Source organism: Ascaphus truei, chromosome 4 (assembly GCF_040206685.1).
Source record: "Ascaphus truei isolate aAscTru1 chromosome 4, aAscTru1.hap1, whole genome shotgun sequence".
In the NCBI taxonomy this organism is placed as follows: Eukaryota; Metazoa; Chordata; class Amphibia; order Anura; family Ascaphidae; genus Ascaphus; species Ascaphus truei.
Window position 1 is genome coordinate 283,142,507 of NC_134486.1, and position 24,456 is coordinate 283,166,962.

General features: G+C 40.1%; 1 protein-coding gene across 1 annotated transcript in view; it reads left to right on the forward strand.

Annotated features, from left to right (window-relative positions):
- The first annotated feature begins 12,253 nt into the window (after nt 1-12,253).
- LIN28B (lin-28 RNA binding posttranscriptional regulator B) overlaps nt 12,254-24,456 on the forward strand; it is an 80,260-nt gene continuing 68,057 nt past the window's right edge. Inside the window, exons 1-2 of the mRNA XM_075597534.1 lie at nt 12,254-12,532; nt 13,329-13,543. Coding sequence (XP_075453649.1) covers nt 12,523-12,532; nt 13,329-13,543 — 225 coding nt within the window. The 5' untranslated portion in view covers nt 12,254-12,522. The remainder of the gene's footprint in view (nt 12,533-13,328; nt 13,544-24,456) is intronic.

Genomic DNA, 24,456 nt, shown 5'->3' on the forward strand with positions numbered 1-24,456 from the left:
GAAGAACTATACTTTTAAATTGTGTACAAAATAAAGCAAGTTTATTTATTTTATTTATAAAATGTTTTACCAGGAAGTGATACATTGAGAGTTACCTCTCGTTTTCAAGTATGTCCTGGGCAGAGAGTTAAAATGACAAATAATACATGGTTACAAATACAGTTACATAAATGAACAGGGTATACTTTATATACAAGACATTGCATGCACAGTTAAAGAAGATGTATATTATAGACTTATGTAACAGTTACAGACCAGATTAAAATGTGAGACATAGTAATCGAACTGTTAGAAAATTAATTTCTCTTTTTATCTTCTGAGTAAATTATCTGTTTGTATCCAGAACTATTCTGATATTCATTTTAGACAGCTTTACAACATATTTGGAAATCCATCCAACATCTTTAACAAATGTTATGTGGCAGCATAAGTATATCAAGCTTTTCTATGCGTTTTATACCAAGTGTAACATTTAGTTTTGTATTAGTGAATGTATAGCCTCTAGTTCATGGGTGCATATTAAGCACATTTGCCAATCTTCCTGACCTAATGATGTTAAGCATTTGTACTAATTATTTTTGTAAGTCTAAAGATTGGTTTACTTCTTTTTCTCTAGTTTATAAAGTGTACTCTCATAATTAATCAGACAAAACTATAAGCTCAGTTTGAGTTTGTTTTTATGTTTCTTTACACTTATCCTGAACCTAAAAATATCCAGATTTGTAATTCTGGGAAGTACTATCTAGACCAGTAGTTTCCAACCTTTTTTTGGTTAAGGAACCCAAAGTGGAATTCTGCAGAACCCCCCAACCATCTCTAATAGCACCTCTGTGATCAGATGCATTGTAAATTCTTCTATATTTTATACAATTTTCAAATGAACAGACAATTTGCAGGGAACCCTTTAGAGATGCCTAGGGAACTCAATGGTTCCTAGGAACCGTGGTTGAAAAACATTGATCCAGATAACTCTTGGTAATATGCCATTTGCAGATATGAAATTAAAGTATTACATTTTCTATGATATCCAATTAATTTATTTTGCATTATTTAATTTTTAAGATGGATTGCTCCAAATGAAAGATGGTGCAGTTGGGAAGTGGTCAATATTACATTTCTTCAGATTTCCCAGTATTTTATCATACATAGCTGTCTGATTACACTTAGCTTACACAATATGCAAAGGTTGGTAATATTAAAATAAGACGTTTCCCCCATAATACACAAATAAAAGGCACGTTTGTAAATTACAAACCCATCATGCTACGTTTTCAAACTGTAACATTTGAAATTAACCTTGTATGTGCCCTTAACATATTTTGTTTGTGAGCTATCTAATTAAAGTGTAACAAAGCTAAAACCACCACAAAGACTCGCTCTTCTCATGAAAAATATGTAACCATGTGAGTTTAGAACATGTTTAGTTGGATGGGACGCTCAAATGCTTACAGATCAGTCCTACTAACAACATATTATTTAAATCCTATCTTTTAAAGATTGTCTTTATTTTAGCATCACATTCTGCAGCTGAAAACATCCAGGCTGCTTTACTGTACATTCCCCAGGACTGTGTCTGCTGTGTGTTTCATCCCTTTTCTCTCTATCCTTTTAATAATTGTGTGAGACATCAGAATGCCTAACAATGCCATGTACATCACTGCAGCATTATACATCAGTTAGATGTTCAGGTATACAAGAACAAATTATTATTATTATTATTATTATTATATTCGCCACAGCTAAAGAAATTGGCTCCTCTGGGGAACTAGTTGAAGTCTTTTGAGGAGTTTGGTTTGTGGACAAAAAAATAAATTTAAAAAATCCCTATATATTACTAACCGTGAAACAAACACTGGACATTATGGAGTTATATTGCCCTCTTACTGTGTGTTGTAAATCCCATATATAATGCGTGCAGCTGGAAGTGTGTGGTTATACTCTCCTTATTACCCCTAGCAGCCGCTACACTCAGGCGAGGTCATGGCATTGTCTCCTGTATACTCTGTGCTAAATGCTATATTAGGAGCAGACGGTGTGGACTTTATGAGCCGTACATCTGAGGCCGGGGCTGCCCCCCTCCCCCAATCTTCATACACACAACACCCATTAACACTTGGATTTGTTTAACCCCGTACACGCCTGCTGGCAGGTGCCTGAGCAGCAGCCAACCGATGTGCTAATGGAAATATAGACAGTAATTAAGTATAGTAGAGGTTACAGAGACCAGGGGGCAAATAACTAGGGCTGTTTGATCATAAATACATTGCCACATTAACCCGTTCACTGCCAGAAGGGACAGAACATGCTGGCCATGAGGTAGCCTGCTGAATACATGTCATGTCAGCGGGTGGCGCTCTGATCCATGTGCGTGCAGCTGCCTGGCTTCCCGGGGAGGGGGTCCTGCTGTGTGAGGCTTCTTCGTGCGACACTGTCACTGCTGGGAGGGGGGAGGGGCTGCACTGCGCACAGGCACAGGACAGACACAGCGCTGCCCCAGAGCACAGCACAGCGCTGCCCCCGGGCACAGAGCACAGCACAGCGCTGCCCCCGGGCACAGAGCACAGCACAGCGCTGCCCCCGGGCACAGAGCACAGCGCTGCCCCCGGGCACAGAGCACAGCACAGCGCTGCCCCCGGGCACAGAGCACAGCACAGCGCTGCCCCCGGGCACAGAGCACAGCGCTGCCCCCGGGCACAGAGCACAGCACAGCGCTGCTTCCAGGGAACAGGACACAGCACAGCGCTGCTTCCAGGGAACAGGACACAGCACAGCGCTGCCCCCGGGCACAGGACACAGCACAGCGCTGCCCCCGGGCACAGGACACAGCGCTGCCCCCGGGCACAGGACACAGCGCTGCCCCCTGGCACAGGACACAGCGCTGCCCCCTGGCACAGGACACAGCGCTGCCCCCTGGCACAGGACACAGCGCTGCCCCCGGGCACAGGACACAGCACAGCGCTGCCCCTGGGCACAGGAGACAGCGCTGCCCCCTGGCACAGGACACAGCGCTGCCCCCTGGCACAGGACACAGCACAGCCCCCGGGCACAGGACACAGCACAGCGCTGCCCCCTGGCACAGGACACAGCGCTGCCCCCTGGCACAGGACACAGCACTGCCCCCGGGCACAGGACACAGCACAGCGCTGCCCCCTGGCACAGGACACAGCACAGCGCTGCCCCCGGGCACAGGACACAGCACAGCGCTGCCCCCTGGCACAGTACACAGCACAGCGCTGCCCCCGGGCACAGGACACAGCACAGCGCTGCCCCCGGGCACAGGACACAGCACAGCGCTGCCCCCTGGCACAGGACACAGCACAGCGCTGCCCCCGGGCACAGGACACAGCACAGCGCTGCCCCCTGGCACAGGACACAGCACAGCGCTGCCCCCGGGCACAGGACACAGCACAGCGCTGCCCCCTGGCACAGGACACAGCACAGCGCTGCCCCCTGGCACAGGACACAGCACAGCGCTGCCCCCTGGCACAGGACACAGCACAGCGCTGCCCCCGGGCACAGGACACAGCACAGCGCTGCCCCCTGGCACAGCTGGCTTGTACTGTAGCTTATATCGTTCAAGGGGGATATTGTGTCAGCGACATGAAAGTGGGGAAAGGGCTGCGTGGTGTCAAGAAATGTCCCATCTAATAACCTCCCAGGGCTATCATAACAACCTGAGTGGACACGTGTTTATATCGCGCGCGAGCGTGCGTGTGCGTGTGTGTGTATATATATATATTACTATATATATATTACTATGTTGTCTGACTAATCATTTTCTTAATTAAAAAAAAACATTACACGATGCAGCGCTTAATTATTAAAGGAGAAGGAGGCAAAAAGAAAAGCAATCCAGGACATATTTATTTTTTTCATTTTGGGGGGAAGAGAGGAAAATTGATTTTACTTTCTTAAAAGAGCAAGTCACATTAAGCACGTGTAATTAGATATGATAATAAAAGGGATAACATAGTTAATAAAACAAGGAGAGTATTGTTTTTTGGTTAAGAAAATAAATGTATCCAGCAACATGAATACGAGTTTGCGTAACAAAGTTGCACAAACAATTAATGAGCGATGTGTAAGTATTTAAATTCTGGCTTCGAGTAGTGATGGGGCTGGAAACCGCGCATGCCGCAGCCCGGGACCTTTATCACGCGACACACACAACTTGTGACCCTTTTGCTGCAAGAGGGGACTAGCACAGCATTGCAAACACGTGGCACGGGAAAGCAATGCGTTGCTGTCACTTCTGGAAGCGAAGGGATGGTATGGGCAAATGAAAGAATAAAAAAGATCTATACACGGTTACTCTGACGGTTTGATCACTATGTTTGTCGACGTCTTTGGTCTTTCCTATACGGCCTTTACGATTGTAATTAGGCAAAGCCTTTGCATAGACAATGGACGGTGTCAGGAAAATGACAAATATGACGTTCAGTATAAAATGCAATGGGTGTTATACCCCTAGAGCGTAATCGGGTTTTAATTCCAGTTACTGTCAGACCTAACGAGCGCTCGTAATAAATTCGCCTCGTGAAATCCCCACTTATTCGTTATAGGAGGGGATCCAGACCAGGCGTCTGTTTGTGTAAATGCACATGAATGTTAGAAGGGGAGGCGGGACGTGGCCCCTGGATTCCTCGCAACCAATGACGTGGCCCCTAGATTCCTCGCAGCCAATGAGGGTCTGCTTGGGAGGCACATCTGCAGGTCTCCGCTGCAAAGCGCTCCCCGGGGAAGGCGGGAATGCCTTCGCTGGGTCACGTGTCACGGCGAAGTTCCCCGGCCTGAGAATAGAGACAGAGCGGTCGTGGAATTAGAACCAAGTGACGTCACAATCCCTTCCTGGAAAAGCTCACAGAGCCTATTGTCAATCATCAATATCCCTTTGCTGGCGCACAGTTCCCGAAAGTGATAAAGATTAAAAAAAAATGGTGGGGGTGGTCTATTTTCTATGGAAAGGACCATTTCAATGTGTGGCTTGCTCACAGTACTTATCCATTTCCCACCACAAACACATTCATCACGATTAATAAAAAGAGGAAAGAAGCCTGACTTTGGGATTGTGTAACTGAACAGGAAAATGCATAGATTCCTTTTATTTATTACATTTATGCGTAGCAGATTTTTTTTGTGTAAAGAAAAGTGCACGTTGTTTACAATAACTTGCAAACCACTTGGGATTTCAGGGCAGAATATGTTTTGGCATCATTTGATATATATCTTAATAAGAAATAAACAAAAATCCGGTAAAGAAAACTTGGAGATGTGTAGTTTGATGGGTTTATATCACTCGCTGTGTATTATATAAATTGTGTGTTCAAAATGATTCACGTGTTAGAAATTCGTTTTGTGCATAATCTCTTTCATTTCCACTATTACTGTACATTATACATAGTGATGCGTCATTCCAAAAAGGGTGAGGCTTTAATGAAGTGTATGAGACCATTGACTACAAATACGCTGGAAATCACTTACTCTTGATAGTCCTGCATTTGCAAGTCATACAATCTGGGTATAGAGGAGGGGGCAGAAAATGTTGGTGAAAGGGGGTAAGTGTATTTGCATCTGGGGGGTTTCATCGGTGAATGAATTGGGGAAGGGTTTTCTGAGAGTTCCCAGCTGCTGAATACTTTACCTTCTACTAAAAGAAAAACACACACACACACACACACACACAAAACCCCAGCAACTTGAAAGGCTGATGTTCCGTGCAGGAAATGAATGAGTCGATAACATCTGACACCAGTGACCAGTCCAGTGACCCCGACCTTAATTCCACTAATACTAGATGCCTGCTCACCATGAAAGTCTTTCCACCCTCCCCTTGCCCTGATCTCTGTAAGACAACCTACTTAAATATCCTGGAAATAGATTTACCATGGAGAAATGGACCTTGTGTAGATTTCTTCACTGTCCAAGTGCTGGAACTGGATGGGGTGCTATGAAATAAGTTGGGAAGCTGGGACAAAAAACTTGGTGTGGATTTAACTATTCCATAAGAAATGCTGCTGCCGCTGCTGCCGCTGCTGCCGCTGCCACTGGATCCTAAGCACCAATTTGAGTCCGGGAAGAATCGCGTTCAAGTGATGGTTGAGTTTGCACAGATATAGCAGGATCTTCAGTATAACATGTACTGTAATATTTAATGTTACAATTAATATTTTACATGGATTCAATTCAACGCAAACGCAAATGCTCGGATTCAGTTGGTTAATGTCAAATGTAACGTGACATCCACACATTTGGAATACACGTTCACTACGCAAAGACTTATAAGTGTTGGCCAGGGCAGAAAGAGTGTTACAGACTTTAATTATGTCAGTCACGATCTTGGCCTTCCTCAAGGGAAATCAACCCACACAACAGTACTGTACAGTACTTACATGACCCAAACAAATCTATGTAATGAAAACACTAATAAAAGCGATTTTCAAACTTTAAAAAAAAAAAAAAAAAAAAATATTTTACATGGATTCAATTCAAAAGATGTCCAAGAATGGCAGATGTAAGGTTGTGGTGACATATTGATGCTCTGTAAATGACAGAAAATGAACTAGTCAGAAGAAAGGGTACAAAAGATGTGGGGTGAAATATGTTGAGATCTTGTTAATTCTCACTCACTTCCAACATCACTATTATATACTATCACTAAGTGTCATTAATTCCAGTCAAGGCTATTCAATTAAAATGCTGCAAAAATGCTTCGTGACCCTAAAGGACTCTTCAGGACCCTAAAATCTCACTCATTTGTTTTTCTGGACACTTACACGTGACGTTGAGAGGTTATGAACAGAGCTCAACATGAATTATTCATATTACTTTAATTAAAAGAGAAATCCCCCTTTATACTGAATGGATACTATTTATCATAATTTCCCACCTGCAAAGTGGTGGAAAAATGAGGCAATTTTGGCAGCAGTGAGACATGGATAAATAAAAAAAAATGTTTTGCAATGGGGTGAACAGCTTTTTAATGACCTTATCTAGGTTATTCTCCCTTGAACTGAAAGATTAATCTGCAATACACTATTTACTATTTGGTAGATAATATATAATTCCTATGAAACGTTAGGCTCACCTGCCTATGTTTATTTGACAGTGACTGTGTATTTCATTCAGACAGCAGTGTTTTTGGCAATTGAGGACAAGTATATTATTAATTCTTAAAGGGAATTTAATGAAATGGGGCTATAAAGCTCCTTTAAAAAATGTTTTTTTAACTGACTGAAAATGTATTTGAGACTGATATGATCCTTTCTCAATCCCAAACTTTGTTGACTTTAAAGATTTCGGTTGTATCAGTAAGCAGTCCCTGACTGCAAAACTGGGTCACATTTTTATTTTTTGCATGGATAGCCAACATAGATATTACGGGTGAATTTATCAGAACATTTTCTTGCTGCAAATTGATGCAACTATGTAGCAAAAACTGCATTAGATTTACTAAACGCAAACAACACTGTTTTTAAAATGAATATTTTCTTAAATAATCGGAAGGAGTTTTATTGCTGCAGAGAACATCAATGTACAGTTAAACATGTTTTAGTTGCAAAAATGTGTTTTTGGCAAAATGAGTAATATTGGTGTGATGTGATCAGTATATAAGTATGATAAGCCAGCAAAGGGAATGTAACATACATCACTGCAGTCACCATTCATTGTCACAAATAAGACGAACAGCGTTCAGCTGCAAGACAGAGCCATCAATGTACTAAGCACATTTTAAAAATAATTTTGCATATAATATTCTATTTCACATGGCATAGTCTGATAGTCGTTGGGACACATAGTACCACTACTTTTTGATATACAAATGCGCATTAAAAAAATAAACCCCTTGTTCTTTAATAAGAAATGTAATGTTCTTATTAAAGAATATATATGTGTGTGTATTTCTACCTTTGTTTTTGTCTCCTGTCTGGGTCATTATTATATAACAATAGAGCAGCCTCTTCTGATTATTTTCACACTGGCTTGCCAGCATCCACCCTGTCATATTATCTCACCGCCTTTCAATAGTAACTAGATACCATCTCTCTACAATACGGTGCATGTAATATATTCTGTTGTCTGTGCTACTACCATAACTGAGGAAGAGCCCTCTGCGGGTTTCAACCTTGTAACGGTAACTATCTGTTAGTCCAATAAAAGGTATCATACTATCTGCTCATTCTCCATCGTGGGATCCTTTACCACTTTGGTGTTTTGAGACAGTAATATTGTATCTCATTCTTTAACAGTTGTGGAATCCCTTGGTGCAGTGCACAGTGCCACCATTGTTTAAAAGCATTGCAAAGTGTTCTTATTGCATTGGCTTTCAGAAGGAAATGTGGTGAAATTCATTGTATCCCCTTCTTGTTGCAAACACAAATTAAATTGGTAGCCCCCCCCCCCCCCCCCCGTGCTGGGACTGCTTAAGAATTAGTGATCCTATGTCCTATTTGATAGAACGTGTATATCTGTGAAACACCGGGGCTTATCTCGTAACACATGTTATCAATGTGTTCTTAAATCAGGGAACAGAGATATTTTTAAAATACTAATGGCCTTAGGCTTGCGAATGAAAAAACAAACAAACACGTAATGGTACTCAAATCTCTTTAAAATTTACCATCACACTCCCAACTCCTGCAGTTGTGTAGCAATAAGTGAGTATTTCAACAGTATGTGATATTGAAGATCTGTATTTTCAATACAACCTTGCTAAAGCTGAACTCTCTCCCTAAGTAAACTAGTAGTGCTTGATCATAGGAATAGTCTGTATGGCAAATATATAGTATGTCCCCCATAACACCGCCCCCCCCCCCCCCCATCCCATTAACGAACTTATTTAATCAGGCACACATTTACTATTACAATACAATTTCGGCTACAATGTTTAACAGGTATAGGCACCCTCCGAACCGCATGTGCCTCTGCACCCTTGGTGTGCTAACAAAGGGGTGATGAGGGCTGGGTGAGCGTTCCACTTGGGGACAGCTCGCTGTGCTCTCATGGGCTCCTCCTACAGAAGCAGTGCTGGGAGGGGCAGGTCCCATATAGGATAGCTACCTCCACTATAACCTATTGCAAATTTACGGTTCAAGACTGCAAAGGAATTTCAGGATTAGGCTTCTGCTTCACTTGCCTGATCGTTTGTGTTTCTTGTACTTAATTGTCCCCTCCCCGTCCCTGCCAGCAATAAACTTGCGCCCCCTTTTACACTATTATATATGTGCAGGCAGTGTGTTCATACAGAGGTGAATAAGCAAGTTCTGTGCAAATTTGAACACAACCTTAGATGTAAACTAGACGTTGATTATTAATAGTACAATGCAGTATATCGTTATAGTGTTAGAAATAGACAATCGGTGGCATTGTCAACACAATTGTGTTAGCATTACAGAGAAACAATAATAATGCAGTAGCGAAAAGGGTACCCTGAATCATAATGAAAGTACAATACATCACTGTAGTCCTTTTATTACAAACTGAAAGCAAAAGAGAAGGGGGGGCACAACATTGAGGGTTTATAATGGAAATAAACTAAGAATCAAGTGTTCCCTTAGTAATATTTTTCATTGAATTATGTATGTGTGTATATATATATATATATATATATATATATATATATATATATATATATATATATATATATATATATATATATATATATATATATATATATATATATATATATATATATATATATATATATATATATATATATATATATATATATATATATATAGTTATCTTACCCCCCCCCCCCCAAATAAATTGTAATTTTCTTGATGTCTTTTATAACAAGTGCTCTATACAGACATCAAGTGCAATAAATATATATACAGCCAATAGGTTGTTATTACTTTTACCCTTACATTTTGACTATAGCATCGCGATTGTGCTGTGTTCCTCTTTTCTGTTGCTGTGTATGGCGCATAATGTAGTTAGGAAACCATTCCCCACCAGGCTTTAGGCTTTATTCATTGTAACATTGGTCATTGTTCAAATGTGCTGTGCGATGTCTTGTTAAATGAGACTTGTGGTGTGTTGTGTTTGCTGGTGAGAGACAGAACATGCTTTGTGGCATGAAAGGTATCAGCGCCCCTCCCCCGTGAGCTGTGCCTTGCAGATCAATGCACACAAATACCTCCTGGCTTTGCATGTAGGGAGGAGGAGGAGGAGGAGGCGGCGGTGCTGAGCGACCTCACACTCACCACCTCGCAGTATTATTGCTGCATGAGCCGGGCATGGCTGTGTTATTCTCTTTCTAGGCCAGGTGACAATGTGACTGGTGGCGTTAAGGAGGACGAGCACTTGTGGGGTTTAGTTACCTTTTTGTTTTGTTTTTCTAGCGGCAGAATAGATAGTTATCCTCATTAAGGCTCAGATCAGAGTGGTTTCTTGCTTTGACGCAGATGGGTGACGCTATGAAGAGGGGATCGGTTTCATGTGTTGACGCTACTGGTTTCCAGCGCATGATCCTCAACTTCAACTGGGAGTTCGCTGACCTCTCTAGGTCTTCCCATCACGAAGTGTATTTACAGTCATGCACCGGTCCACTAGCACAGGCGGGGCTAACTGGCTCTTAAGTGTTCACAATGTAGTAATACAAAAGTAATATATTTTGTTAGAGCTGTTGTATTGGGTTCAATCAACGTGATATATATATACACACACACACACACACACAAAAAAAAAAAAATACAACAGCTCTAACAAACAAAATATATTACTTTTGTATTACTACATTGTGAACACTTAAGAGCCAGTTAGCCCCGCCTGTGCTAGTGGACCGGTGCATGACTGTAAATACACTTCGTGATGGGAAGACCTAGAGAGGTCAGCGAACTCCCAGTTGAAGTTGAGGATCATGCGCTGGAAACCAGTAGCGTCAACACATGAAACCGATCCCCTCTTCATAGCGTCACCCATCTGCGTCAAAGCAAGAAACCACTCTGATCTGGGCCTTAATGAGGATAACTATCTATTCTGCCGCTAGAAAAAAACACACACACACACACACACACACACACACACACACACACACACACACACACACACACACACACACACACACACACACACACACACACACACACACACACACACACACACACACACACACACACACACACACACACACACACACACACACACACACACACACACACACACACACACACACGTTGGACACGTATCAATGAGATGATGCAGGCGCACCTCACTCTCACCCCAGACTTATTCTTTTGTTCCTTTCCTTCTTTCTTCCCCACCACCCTTCCCCATCATTTTTTCTCTCTCCCCCTTCTCCTAAACAGGAACAATCGCTGTTTATTGAGGTTCTCTCTCCCCCCTCTTCCCTCTCTAATGCTGGGCTCTTATTTAGGAAGTCATTAATCACATCCCCTCCCCCGGAAAGAGATGGCGGAGAAACCTGTGAAGTCCGATCCAGCAACCCGCCCCTTTCCCCCCTCCTAAAAACAAAGTGCAACCTCCACATTTAACCCCTTCCCTGCCGTGCGATGTGTGGCAGCCCTGCCTGGCAGCGGAGGGGTTAAGGCACCATTACTTCGGGCAAACTCCTTAATCTCATGAATACATGAGTCACTTCAAACAAATGCAAGCAAACTAATAATGATTATGTACTAAGGTGTGCATGGTGTGTGTGTGAGATTCCACTGGGATTTATTTAGCACACGATATATATATATATATACACACACACACTTCATATTAAATGTAATAGTTCATTCAGATGTAAAATATAATTGAACATTCTGCGGTGTGATTACACAATTATGTCCCTAATACATGCATATGTACACTAGGTACATAGTACATTCATTTGAGAACATATACATATTTCTGTTACTTGTATTATGCGCACACATTGACATTAAAATGCGTAAAATTACCCCATGTATTCAATAATATATATATATATTTTTTTTAAAAAGCAAAGGGATTAAAGATGTAGATACGACAACATAAATAAATGTAAAAATACAAAACAATAAAAAAAAAAAAGACAACCTTAACGCATCATATGAAAGTACAAATGCCTGAGCGATGTGTTCATGTATGGTGCAGCATTTGCACATGACACCGGGGACGTCTTCCCTTAGTGATGCTCCTCTTATGTGTGTGAGAAGACACTGGCGTGTTGGAGTACTCCCTCTACCCCCCCCCCGCCCCCCGCGCCGCCTTCTCCCTCGTTCATTCATAAATAATTTCCGTGGCAGCCTCGGGTGAGGTGGCGATTGGCTGCACGCAGCTCCTGCCAGCCCCTCACGGCTCCGTGGGTGAGATTAGCAGCAGCAAGAAGGCATGTCATTGCCAGAGTCACGTGTGCGCGAAGGGGGCCGGGGAGCGAGCACGGAGCAGCGCAGGGAGCAGCACAAGGGGGAGAGCACGCTAGACCATGCGAGCTAAACTTGGGATCGCTGCAAATCGGGATGTCACATTGATGCACAAGATCGCCCCGATCAAAAAGGAAACTTCTCATCTCTCGTTTCTGGAGCAGAGGGCATCATGGCCGAAGGTTAATTCATATATCATTTTTTTTATGCGTATTTTCTATTTTAAAGAACAACGACAACAATGCTTGCGGAATGACGAGAGAGGGGAGGAGAGGGACTTTTTTATTTATTTATTGTTGCCGATCTATCAAAAAAAAATTATGTGGCGCCCAGGATTTATTCAGAAAACGAGTGCAGAAAGTTTCTTTGGGGGGGGGGGGGGGCTTTTTGTTTTGAATTGTTTGGTGTAATGGAGATAAGCTTGTGAAAGAATGCCTCGTGCAAACTGTATTCCACCTGCCCTGATTTTGATCATAACTTTTTCACTCCTGGGGATGCACATTGCAAAAAAAAACCCCTGGCTCCAGTGCATGTACAATAACAAGTTGTTGTGCAACCGTCCCCCATACCTCGCTTCACCTCCCTCCCCGCGCCGTGCGGGAGAGGAGCCCGAGGGGGGGGGGGGGGGTGTTATTACCCTCCTCGTAAATGGGATCGTCCAAACCCCAGCAGCGATCGAGTTAAATGCCCTTGGTTGGGCGAGCGATCGGCGCAAGCACACCGCTTCATAAATAAAGGCACCGGGTCTTGCTCTGCATTGAATGGCGCGTTGTGCACAAGAGCTGGATATTCCCTGGCATGCAGGATGTGTGCAAGTGTGTGTGCACTGTGATAGCATCATCATCATCATCATCATCATCATCATCATCATCATCATCATCATCATCATCATCATCATCGTCCTTGTGTGTATACTGCATATACATAGTATTGTTTCTGATTAACTTTTCCCCTCCCCCTCCCTTGATTTATTTCCAGGAGGAGATGGTAAAGGTGGTGGAGAAGAGCAGGGAAAGCTGCCAGAGCAGGAAGAAGAGGAAGAGGAGGAGGAGGAGGAGGAGGGGGGCTCCCAGGTCCTGCGGGGTGCAGGCCATTGCAAGTGGTTCAATGTGCGGATGGGATTCGGTTTCATCTCTATGACCAGCCGGGAGGGAAGCCCCTTGGAAAACCCAGTCGATGTTTTTGTACACCAAGTAAGTCTGCCCCCCCCCCCCCACCTCTTTCCCTCTCTCTGCTAACCACCCACAAGGATACGGATAACTCAGCCACCCACTTTGACCCCTTCAGTAGCAGAAAGGGGCTGCAGCGCATTGCCTGGCACCAGTTACTGTAACAGGGGTGTAACTGCAGGCAGTGGTTTACACTGAACCCCATAACATTTCTTCAGGGCTGAACTGTAAACATTGTTGCAGTGATCACTTTGCACCGATCCCTGCAGAGCCGCAGGATTTGGCGTTGTTATGTCACCGTGGCTCTGAATGGGGTTAATCCCACTTCGTTTAGCTGTATATGAGAGGAAATGGTTAATAATCTGCAGATATCCCACTGTCCCGATTTTATGTAATCACTTGAGTTTTGGAAACGGTGTTGATCCACTTATACGGTTAGCTGTAATGTCTATATATATATTAAAAAAAACAAGTGTGTGTGTTTTCCGGATTGCGATCAAATTGCAGAGCTGTTGGCTTTCACCCGCAAGTTGACAGGATCGCTTCAGTTCAGACATTTTAGAAAGGATCAACACAACCATATAATAGCTGGGAGTGAATAATAGTAAAGTCAACAGCCACGTTTTAATGGGGCTGCTGGGTCCCTGTGCCCCGGTTCTGAGCAGCAGGAGATCTGGTGTGAGCTCCTGCCCTGTCTCTTTCTGGGCGCACAAGTCATGGGAGCATGTGGCTAGAGGCGGTGCATGTTTATACTTTGCTAACGTGTGGACTGTGACCGAGTTTTACTTATCTCCCAGGGCCGTGTGAAATCACAACACTGCTCCACAAAACATGCATCTCAGGCTGCCTCTGCCTTCAGACAGATGTGACTTTGCAGGGTGGTTGTGGCTGCTGTGTTGGGGGTCTGTGATTTTCTTCTGTGGGGTGGGGGAGGGGGGGGGAGAAGATAACCCCTTCCATACCAGAGAGGTGCCTGCAGTGCTGTTTGGTTTTAATAGATTGACCCTGCCCAAAGTGGCTGCAATGAGTATCATTCAGGGTTGGAGTTAAAAGAACATGTTATGCTTCAGCACTGCCACCTGCAATCACAGTTTTATACCCCCCTCCCCCCCCAATAGCAGTGTGTTTAAAGTCCCACTGGAATGTAAGAGTTAGCCAGAGGGGCCACTTCCAGAACATTGCTTCTACTAAGATAGTGTTTCCAATCTTGCTATGCCATCCACTGTCAAAGCCCTAAACACAGACAACATAGCAAGGTGTCCCTGGCACATCAGACTATGATGGGGTTTTAAATATCCCAAATGGTGGGTGTTTTGGTGCTTCATGCATTGCAAAATGTATTCCTGTTTTCAGTATGCCATTAATGGTGATTGTGTGACTCTGCTGCCCACTGTATATGACGTTTACACTTTTGTGTAAAAACTGGAAATTAGTTGGTAGTTTTGTTGGTTTTTGATCATTGTTTTTATATGTATATAAGCATGTATTTTATTTGATTAATGCAGATCTGTCCTTGTCCATCCTCTTGTATTCCTATACTGTCTTGTGATTGCTTTGATTGGGGCCATGGTTCAGCCCCAAAGAGACAAAGCTCTGGTGACATGGAGCCTGATGGGTCACATGGGGACATCTCCCAGCTCTTTGCTAGATAGCTTTCGCCCAGGCCTGCGACTCTGTGCTTTGTCTGTTTCAACAAATAATAGGTGGAAAGTGTGAAATCAAACGCGTGGGGGATTATTTTTATGGAAGGGACATGCTTTATTCTTTCTCCCCCCCCCCCCTCATTCTTTCCTCTTCCTGCTTTTTGCTGGACATGAACCAGCCTATTCTTTGGCCATGTGGGTTTTTTTTCCTTCCCTGAGATCCAGTTACCTAAATCTCTCTCAGATCTGATTGCGATCAGTCTTCTGGTCCCCTTTTTCATTTGAACCTTCCCTGGGTCGTTAAATTGATTTTTACGATCTCATAAATTTACTTTATAGATGAATAAACTAAAAAAGAAAAGAAAAAACTTCTGTAATTGTATCTTTAGTTTCCTTTTTTCTCACCCTAACATTAAAACATTAAGATGTTATTTTCTTATGCCAAAAATGTCCATAAAAAATTATGTGAGCTTTTTAACTACTAAATGAAATGATATGGCACATTTATATTGCTTGCGTACCTGTCTTGGGCATTAAATACACTTAAAAATATTAGAATTACAATCCTTTTTAAAAATCTTATATGTAAATGCAATATATTTTTCAGTATTTTAAAGCAGTGATGATTTTTAGCACGACTTAGTTATATTAACTGTTTTAATATATAAAGCTATTGGCTGGTTGTTTTTCTCTGACTTATTCTTGGCAATACTAGTGTAATTTTGAATTACAATGTTTTTACATATGCTTATGAATTATTTTCCTTTTCTTACTGTAATATTCCAATTTGTCATTATACCGACATTATGAATTGAGAGAGATGTAGCTGATTAATATGATTAAATGAACTTGTGTTTATATTGGTTGGCAGCCAATAGAATACCCTTTTTATAATATAATGAATCAGGGAGCCATTTAACAGTAATGTATATTGTGTTTGTGTGTGTGTGTATAATCAGAGAGGTTGAATGTAGTCATATGTGACTGTTAAAAATAAAAAATACATTTGACTGTTGTTCTGCAGGAACACTTTGTATTTGTTGCATCAGTAGATAGCTCCAGGATAGAAAGATATACAGTATCTATATATCTATATGTATATTCCTAGTACTAAATTCAATTAGTAGAGCCTTAAATGGACCCGTGTTGCATGGCTAATTAGAGGCAGTTATCCATATTTCTGTCTCTTGTAAATTACATGCACTATTTTACCAAGACACTGTATCTGTATTAGTATCTAATTGGAATACAAATGTTTGCCTTCTGATTTGAGTTTAAAATCACACAGTAGTTAATGTAGTGTAACATTTCCTTTAAAAATGATAACATAGGAATGCACATGTAATGGCAATTGATGGCAGAAGGACTTCATCAAGTACAGTGTGTGGATGTTCATCAAGAAACGTCAACATTTTATTAGAAAATGTATTGGGAAATGTGACATTGGTAATTTGGATTTACTAGATTGTAACCAATGTTTAAAGGTTTTACAATTTTCTTATTTGTTTTTAAAAACCGTCAAATTATACATAACAATGTTATCATTTGATAACTGCAGGGATATACTACATAGAAAATGCAGCATCACATTTTGTTCATGTAGATTGATGCAATTCTGATATTTTCCTTATTTCTTGAATGTTTACAATGAAAGTAAAGAGATGCATGAATGCTGTAAAGTCATTAAAGGCTTGGCTAGACTGTTAATATATTTTGTTTCTTTCAACTATATATATATTAGTCTATTAGTGAATCCTTTTCAATGGTTGATGTTCTTATGTTTGTGCTGGATTCCCAGCCTATGCCATTGTATGACATCCTATCATTGTATTTAAATACTGTCAGAGAACTGTAATAACTTGTGACTCCGTGAAAATAAAATAAATCTACGAACCGTGTATTGATTACACTGTGACTGTTTTCAGCGTACTTTTCAGCGAAATATTCAACGAGATGTTACAAACAAACGGTGTGACTACAAGCGGCATAATTTACTGCAGGGGTAGCCAACTCCAGTTCTCAAGAGCTACCAACAGGTCAGGTTTTCAGGATATGCCTGCTTTGGCACAGGTGGCTCAATCAATCTTCGACTGAGACACTGACTGGGCCACCTGTGCTGAAGCAGGGATATGCAGAAAATCGCACCTGTTGGTTTCTCTTGAGGACTTGAGTTGGCTACCCCTGATCTACTGTATATCAGCCTTCATGTCACGTGCTGTAACACTGTCACATCAAGCAGTTGGAAGTGCTGGAGTAGTATCCCCAAATGAAATGTTTCCTGTTTCTATCTGTATAGCTTTCCTTATTCTTATGGAAACCTTGCATTTTATTGCACTAAAACAGTTGCCATAAAACACGATTTGAGGTATAGTATCCACACAGGGCGCTGCTTACTTGGCCATAAATCAACATATTGATTGCATATTTTAATTTACTGACCACTATTTCTACATTATATACCTCTGTATAGACTAACATAACATATATAGTCAATGATCTCCTGTCTACACTTTCATATTCCCATACTTTCGATCAAATATGTTATTGCCAAGAAACGTTTGATTTTAACTCTTGGAGCATATTTCGATATACAGCACTTAAAATGTGTCAACATATTCTGCAGCGCTATAAAGGGAGATGAAAGACCTTCATAAATATATGTGTAGATTATCCTCTGTATATTTAGCAGAGTTTGGTGGTCATGGTCTTGTTCAGATGAACTTAGTCTTGAAATATATCCATAGTGGCATAAGATAAGGTCAGTGCTTTACTACCACTCCACTGTGCATGAATATCAAAGGCATGTCAACTATTTTTTTTACCCAGTAACTTAAGTTACTCTATTGTTTTTTGTAAATGGTGTAATTGTTTTGACTATCTCCAGTAGATGTAATTTCCAAACCGTTTAGTGGACTAATTGATGGTACAGACCTAGAGAACAGATGTGTGTATTTCTGTGTGTGTATATATAGAATATTGTAGATGGGAGGGAAGCTCTCAAGTCTCGAAAGCACAAGCTGAGCAACATCTAAGCATAATTCTTACTTGTGTAATGAAATGTATATACAGCCTGCAAATAGCCCACTCTTTGCTCCAATCAACACAGCTACTGGAATCATTTGATAGTTCTAATGTTGGTTTAGGAGATTTATGTTTTTTACTAGGCATTATTTTCACACAACTATAGTTTGCCCCATGTGTCTTATTACAGTTCTAAACAAGAATATGCATATTATACTTGTTTATTTTATGTTTTACAATTTTGATATAGATGTGTCCATTGGGAAATTTTATTTTTATTTTGTGTCTTTGATCTACTCTTTGTTTATGAAAATAAAAGCTGCCAGTGATAGTTACATCTGCATAGTACTTGAAGTGGCTAAGCAGCTAGAACAGTTTCCCCCCTTTTGCTGTATGAAGCTAACTGTTTATTGGCTCTGCAGAATGTCAGTCATCCAAATAAAGCTTTGTTATGAATATTGTATTCAATAAACTGGTAAAAAATATTCATGTACGTACCTCAGCAAATTGTACTGAAGCTATATGTGAATCAATCAATATATTAGAATTATGGTCTCATGGGAAGGATGTACAATAGTAATCTAATATTTTTGCCGATATACTGAAGACAATTGGAAACTTCAAATAGTTTCCTTACACATTTAAGAATCATTATGGCAAAATTTGAGGTCAAATCTAGTAAAAAAAAAAAATTTGCCAGATTGCAACAGATTATATTATATTGAGTATTTTAATGGAAAAAAACAAGCAACATGAAACGCCTATTTATTGTTGATTTCCCTGCCTTTCATATCTCTTGTGGCTTCTAAGCTCAGTTGTTAGAAAGTTGCATATTTATTTGTATCAGCGGTATGAACAAGAACAATATTTTGCTTCCATAGATTAAAGGAAAGTTATTCTGCATTATTTACTTAACTGCCTACTGGTACAGTTAGTGGAGTTTTTGTGTGTGCGAAAGTATATTGAATTAAGTTGTTTCCTATTTGACCGTGATGTGTGCAAGGCGAAGTAGTAACAGATCAATCAGTACATTATATTTTGTGTACATTTGTAGTTGTGCTGATATTGTACATCTCTCTATTATACACATGACCAAGAACATATATACCTTAAACCGGAAACCCTTTTTTTTCCAGACAGGGTTGGTTCTAATGTTGTATCTGCTACTGTTATCCCTGTATTGCATTACACACTGTATTCTAGAATATACACGCGGGTGCCCCTTCATTTTACCGGACCTTTTTATAAACTTCAACAGCAAAATCTCTTTCTCTCTTTTTTGTTGAAAGAAGGTACGACCTGCACATGCAGGTACCCAAAGACATTCAAATAATTTTTCTAAATAAAATAAATGAAAATATGCTCCAATGTTGTTTTCCTTCCTAATAAATAGCTGCACATTAGTATATATAAAGTTTTTTTCAATTTCTTTTACACCAAGTTAATTTGTCTAAGGTTTCTGTTTGTGACTCATCTGTGTTCCAATTGTCATAGATAATTAGCTATTGCATTAATTGTAGAAAATGATGGTGTGGTTTTTCAGTGTTAATTGATGCCCTTGCTGCCTCAGGAGCAAACTTCATTGCAACCATCCACTTGGATTAAACTAAATACATTCAGTAACAAAACATACCTTCTGCTTTTAAGGAAGTTGTGTTCTAGTAACATGGCTTTTTAACAATGTTGTAATGATGTTTGTTAACTATTTAAAATTGCAGATGGTATTGGCAGAAAACTGTTACATTTTTCACATTTATTTATCAAATGTTTTACCAGGAAGTAAATCATGGAGAGTTACCTCTCGTTTTCAAGTATGTCCTGGGCACAGAGTTATAACAATACATGGTTCCATTACATGAACAGGGTTATACATTATATTTAAAGACATTGCCTGTGGGATAGCATTGTCTTCATATGGATATTTTTTTCCCCTTCGTCTGTTGCCTTTATTGATTAGGTTATTAAATATCACTTGTGCATCAATATCGATGGATGTTTTTGTGTTTTTTCCATATTGAATGTTTTACCTCTCCAGCTATATTCTTGTGCACTTTGTTTTTGCTTAATGTATGTCTGTTACCTTTTCCGATTTGTGTAGCCCTATTTTAACACTCTTATTTGTCAAATAGTCTTAAATACACAGAATAACTTGAGTATTTTAAGTGGATCAAAAACAATGTACCCATTATTTTCTGTGTATTTCATTCTACTAGCAGGGCAAAAACTAGGAGTGAAGAAGATATATTTTTGGTAAGAGCACCATATACAGTCATTTCACACTACAGGAGTACTGCTAGGTTTGTCCCTATATGCAAAAGAATGCAATACCAATGCACAATTACCCTCTTTTGATTTCATGCTTAATATACACTGTCAATCCATTGTCATTAACATATAATTCTCTCAATTCTATAGTATGCTGCATAAAATCTACATTTGAATACCTAATTTAGATTTTTGTTGCTTTTTTTCATCAATCTATTATATCTATATTTAGTCCTGAAACACTGTCAACTGATCAATTAAACATTGTCCTCTGACCTGCTTGCAGGAATGTCTGGATTTCATTCTCCAGGCTTGGTGTTTTTATTTTGAAAATTTTTTTTAATCACCATTATTTTATTCTATATATGTTAGTACCCTATATGTAATTTTTCATAATCCTATCTGTGTGGCATCTTCAATGACCTTACATATGATGAACAAGGTATTTTAAGTGTGTAACAGTATTCAGGTTTTGTTTTTGTTTTTCTTCCTTTTACGAAGGCCTAGAATCCATGTAAAGCGATTCTATATATGTCGGTTGGTTCTTAACAGAATTCTCTATTTGTTGAATATTGGTTGGAAATCCCCGGACTATCACATTTGACACTGCCCTCGAAAAGCATTCATATTAACTCATAGTTGTAGAGAAATGCAGTGTGTTTGGTAGAAATGGAGCTGATCATCAGATATACCATAAATATGTCTGGTAATCATCATTGGAAATTTGAAAGCATCAGATTTGCTTCCCTTTTGTATTTAGGGTGCTCTAACCAGAAGAAAAATCTTTGAAATCTGTCGTTTCTAAATTTGCTACAGCCCTATTATGTAAATTTGCTTGGTAACTAGACAAAATAAACCACCGTGGCTACAAAATAAATAAAAAATTAGCCGGTGTTTTTAATGAATCATTGTGTAATCTCCCTCATAGCCAGAAATTCAAAATAGGTTTAGTATATTTTTCATCTTTAGCACAGAAGGATGGCATTGGTTGCAAAGGATACCAAGTACATGCAGTATTGTAGCAAACAAAGGGTTGAATAGAGATATAGACAGAAATGGCTTATTTCGACCTTTACAACGGTTAATTAATTTGAGCTTATTTCTTAATTTTTCCGTGCTCTTATAGTAATTCTCTCACGTGACCTAAATTAAAATGACCTAAAAATGTGAAGCTGGTGGATATTTTCTAACCACCATGTGCTAAACCTATCACTGCCTGCATTATACATTCTAACACATTGTGGCTTGCTGCAGCAGATAAGGGGTTAATGTTCCCTCCCCCACTCCATTGAAGAACTTTGAATGGGAGGAATTTGCACCCTTTGGCTCAGGTTGCAGACTCTCTTGATCAAACCAGGGAAGTGAGGGTCATAGCTATTCATTGCTTACTACTTCCTTGGGCATTTCTAAGCATACTTTTCCCCTTCCCTCTCCCCCTCTAATTAACCCTTGTGCTGCCTAAGGGGTCTGCCCAGCGTTGGGTTGGTGACCCGTCTTGCAGCAAAGGGATTGATATAAAGATCTTTTATTTTCCCCCATTGGTCCAGTTTTATTCAGAACTCTAATCGATAACTCACTTGAATCCATTAATTTGAAACTTAATCAATAAATGGACAGGAAAGAAAAGTATTGATCTATGCAAAAGCAAGATCTAAGATTTTCTGCCAGCTTGGTCGAATTTCCTTAAAAATAAATAATAATAACACATTCCACCCCCCCCCCCCGTCAGTTGAAATGCTTTGTGTTATGACTCACTATCCAAACCAGTGATTTTTCTTAACCAACCATTCATTTATATTTATACTTCTAATATCCTGTTTTAATATCCAGTGTTTGAAATGAGTACATGTGTACCTCTGTGGTATTGATGTAGGATTGGCAGTATTTATGCTGATAATTGAAAATGGGTTGCATCAAAAGTGGTATGTGTTTATAGAGAGATATAAACACTTTTTAATCTAGACCCAAGTTAAAACACACTCCTAATACTATGTTATCTATTCATCCCAAATAGCATACACAGCAGTGTTTCAGGACCTAGGGACCACCCATCACCCTGGTCATTGGATACTCCTATTTATTCAGGAAGCTTCTGAAGTGCATATCATGTGCATCTGGGGGAGGGGAGGATTTATCTTGACATGTTTTTAAAATAAAGATGGCCACATTACTTTACTAAAAAAAATAAAAAAAGTATTGTTATTACCTATGGAATGATACCTCTGTACAACGGTTTCTGTGGTAGATAGATCTGCCTATTTTCATCGGGAGTACTATGGGTGCAGGAAACCATAACGGGGAGTTGGGTGCAGGTTTTGCATTTTTGATGCATTCAGGAGGTTAAAGTGGGGCCCCCATTAAGATTAACCTCAGCCCGTTACAGCGTTTTTGGCATGCGGGCCCCACCCATGAATGGCCCTGGACAGCTAATACCAAGCTTTTGTTTCTCCTGCAGAAAGCTTTTTTTTTTTTTTTTTTTCCTCCAGAAAGAAAACAGTTCTTTCTCTTTCAGCCTCTGATCATGTGACTTCCCTTCAGTTAGTCACAGATAGGGTTGAAGGTGAATCATAGGATGAATCAGACATCAAAAATCCAATTTTTGCTCCGAAGACAAAATGTGGTGAAAATACCTCATTTAGAATCCATAACATGGTACTTTCTTTAAAAAAAAAAAAATTGATATGTCTATATGAATGTAGGGCAGTTTTTGTTTGAAGACCTGTTTTCATCCTACCAATGATTGGAATGTGTTACGTACGAGCGCTTCATACACATTCTACTTATATATTGTAGAATATATATAAATTGATATCCCCTGAAACAAGTTCAATTTTTTTTTAATTGCGACCCCTCACCCACTTCCAAAGAATTAAGATGGCAGAAAATAAACCTTCTGTTAATGCAGTTGTGGATACTGGTGTAAATTGCCCATTGTTGTGGGCAAATGAAATAGCTTGCTTCTGTTTTAATGTCCTGTCATGCCAGGCTCTCTTTCTTTTTTGAGCTTGCTGAACGTTACCATATTTTCTCAGAACTCACATGGCAACTACAGTGGGGGAGGGAGTCCCACCCACAAAGCTACTGATGGGGGCTGGGATTCGTGTTGGAGAAATGGGGTGGTAAACACTCCCAATTTTACCAGAGCAACAACATATCAAACCCGGTGTCCAACATGTAACATGTAAAAACAGGATGATTCACTGGTTAACCATTCCCTGCCTCTCTTGTCGGCACATGACTGCTTGTCTGTGGAAATATACATGGCTGGAGTGAACAAAACATTCCTGTGGCTTGTCGTTTGGACTTTATTAAGACATGTTCTTGACACAACAAAATATGTTGGGGGACTGGAGCATGGCATGTTACACACACAGACTTCAGTGATCAAATGTGAAAATACTGTTCTAATTAACAACAACTTGACCTGTTTATCTGGCAATGTTCACTTGTTGTTCTCTGTTTAAAATTGTGATTTCCCTTTTCAATTACCTGTTTGCGTAGTGTAATTTCTCAAGTGTGTTACAAAGGCCAACAATATTGGCTCCAGTGCCCTTGCACACTTGTTTTCTTGCAGTTTTAGAAGGGTGGTTGGTGAACAAAATGCAGAATCCTCATGGCTATGACTTGTTTGCCTAATTAGTAGGGAAGGCTTCCAGGCTGTTTTTACATTGCAGCAGTGTAAAGTATGAATGTATGATCACGTGGGGGTGGGGGGAAAACTGTGGATTTGCCCACACACAATTCTGAGTTTGATATACTGTAACAGATGTATTTGTATGTTTGTGGATGTCCCCGCGAATGTATTTCTGAATTTTAAATGTGCATTTTTGGATGTTCGTTTCCATCTAAGGTGTTTGGTTGTGAGTATAATGCAATGGTTAATGAAAGATAGAATATGATTGTTTTTTTTTTCATTTTCTTGTCTATTTATAGAGCAAATTAAAAATGCTATTAGATCATGCCAATACTAATTAGATCTTGCCCATTACTCATTTATCTGTAAATAAT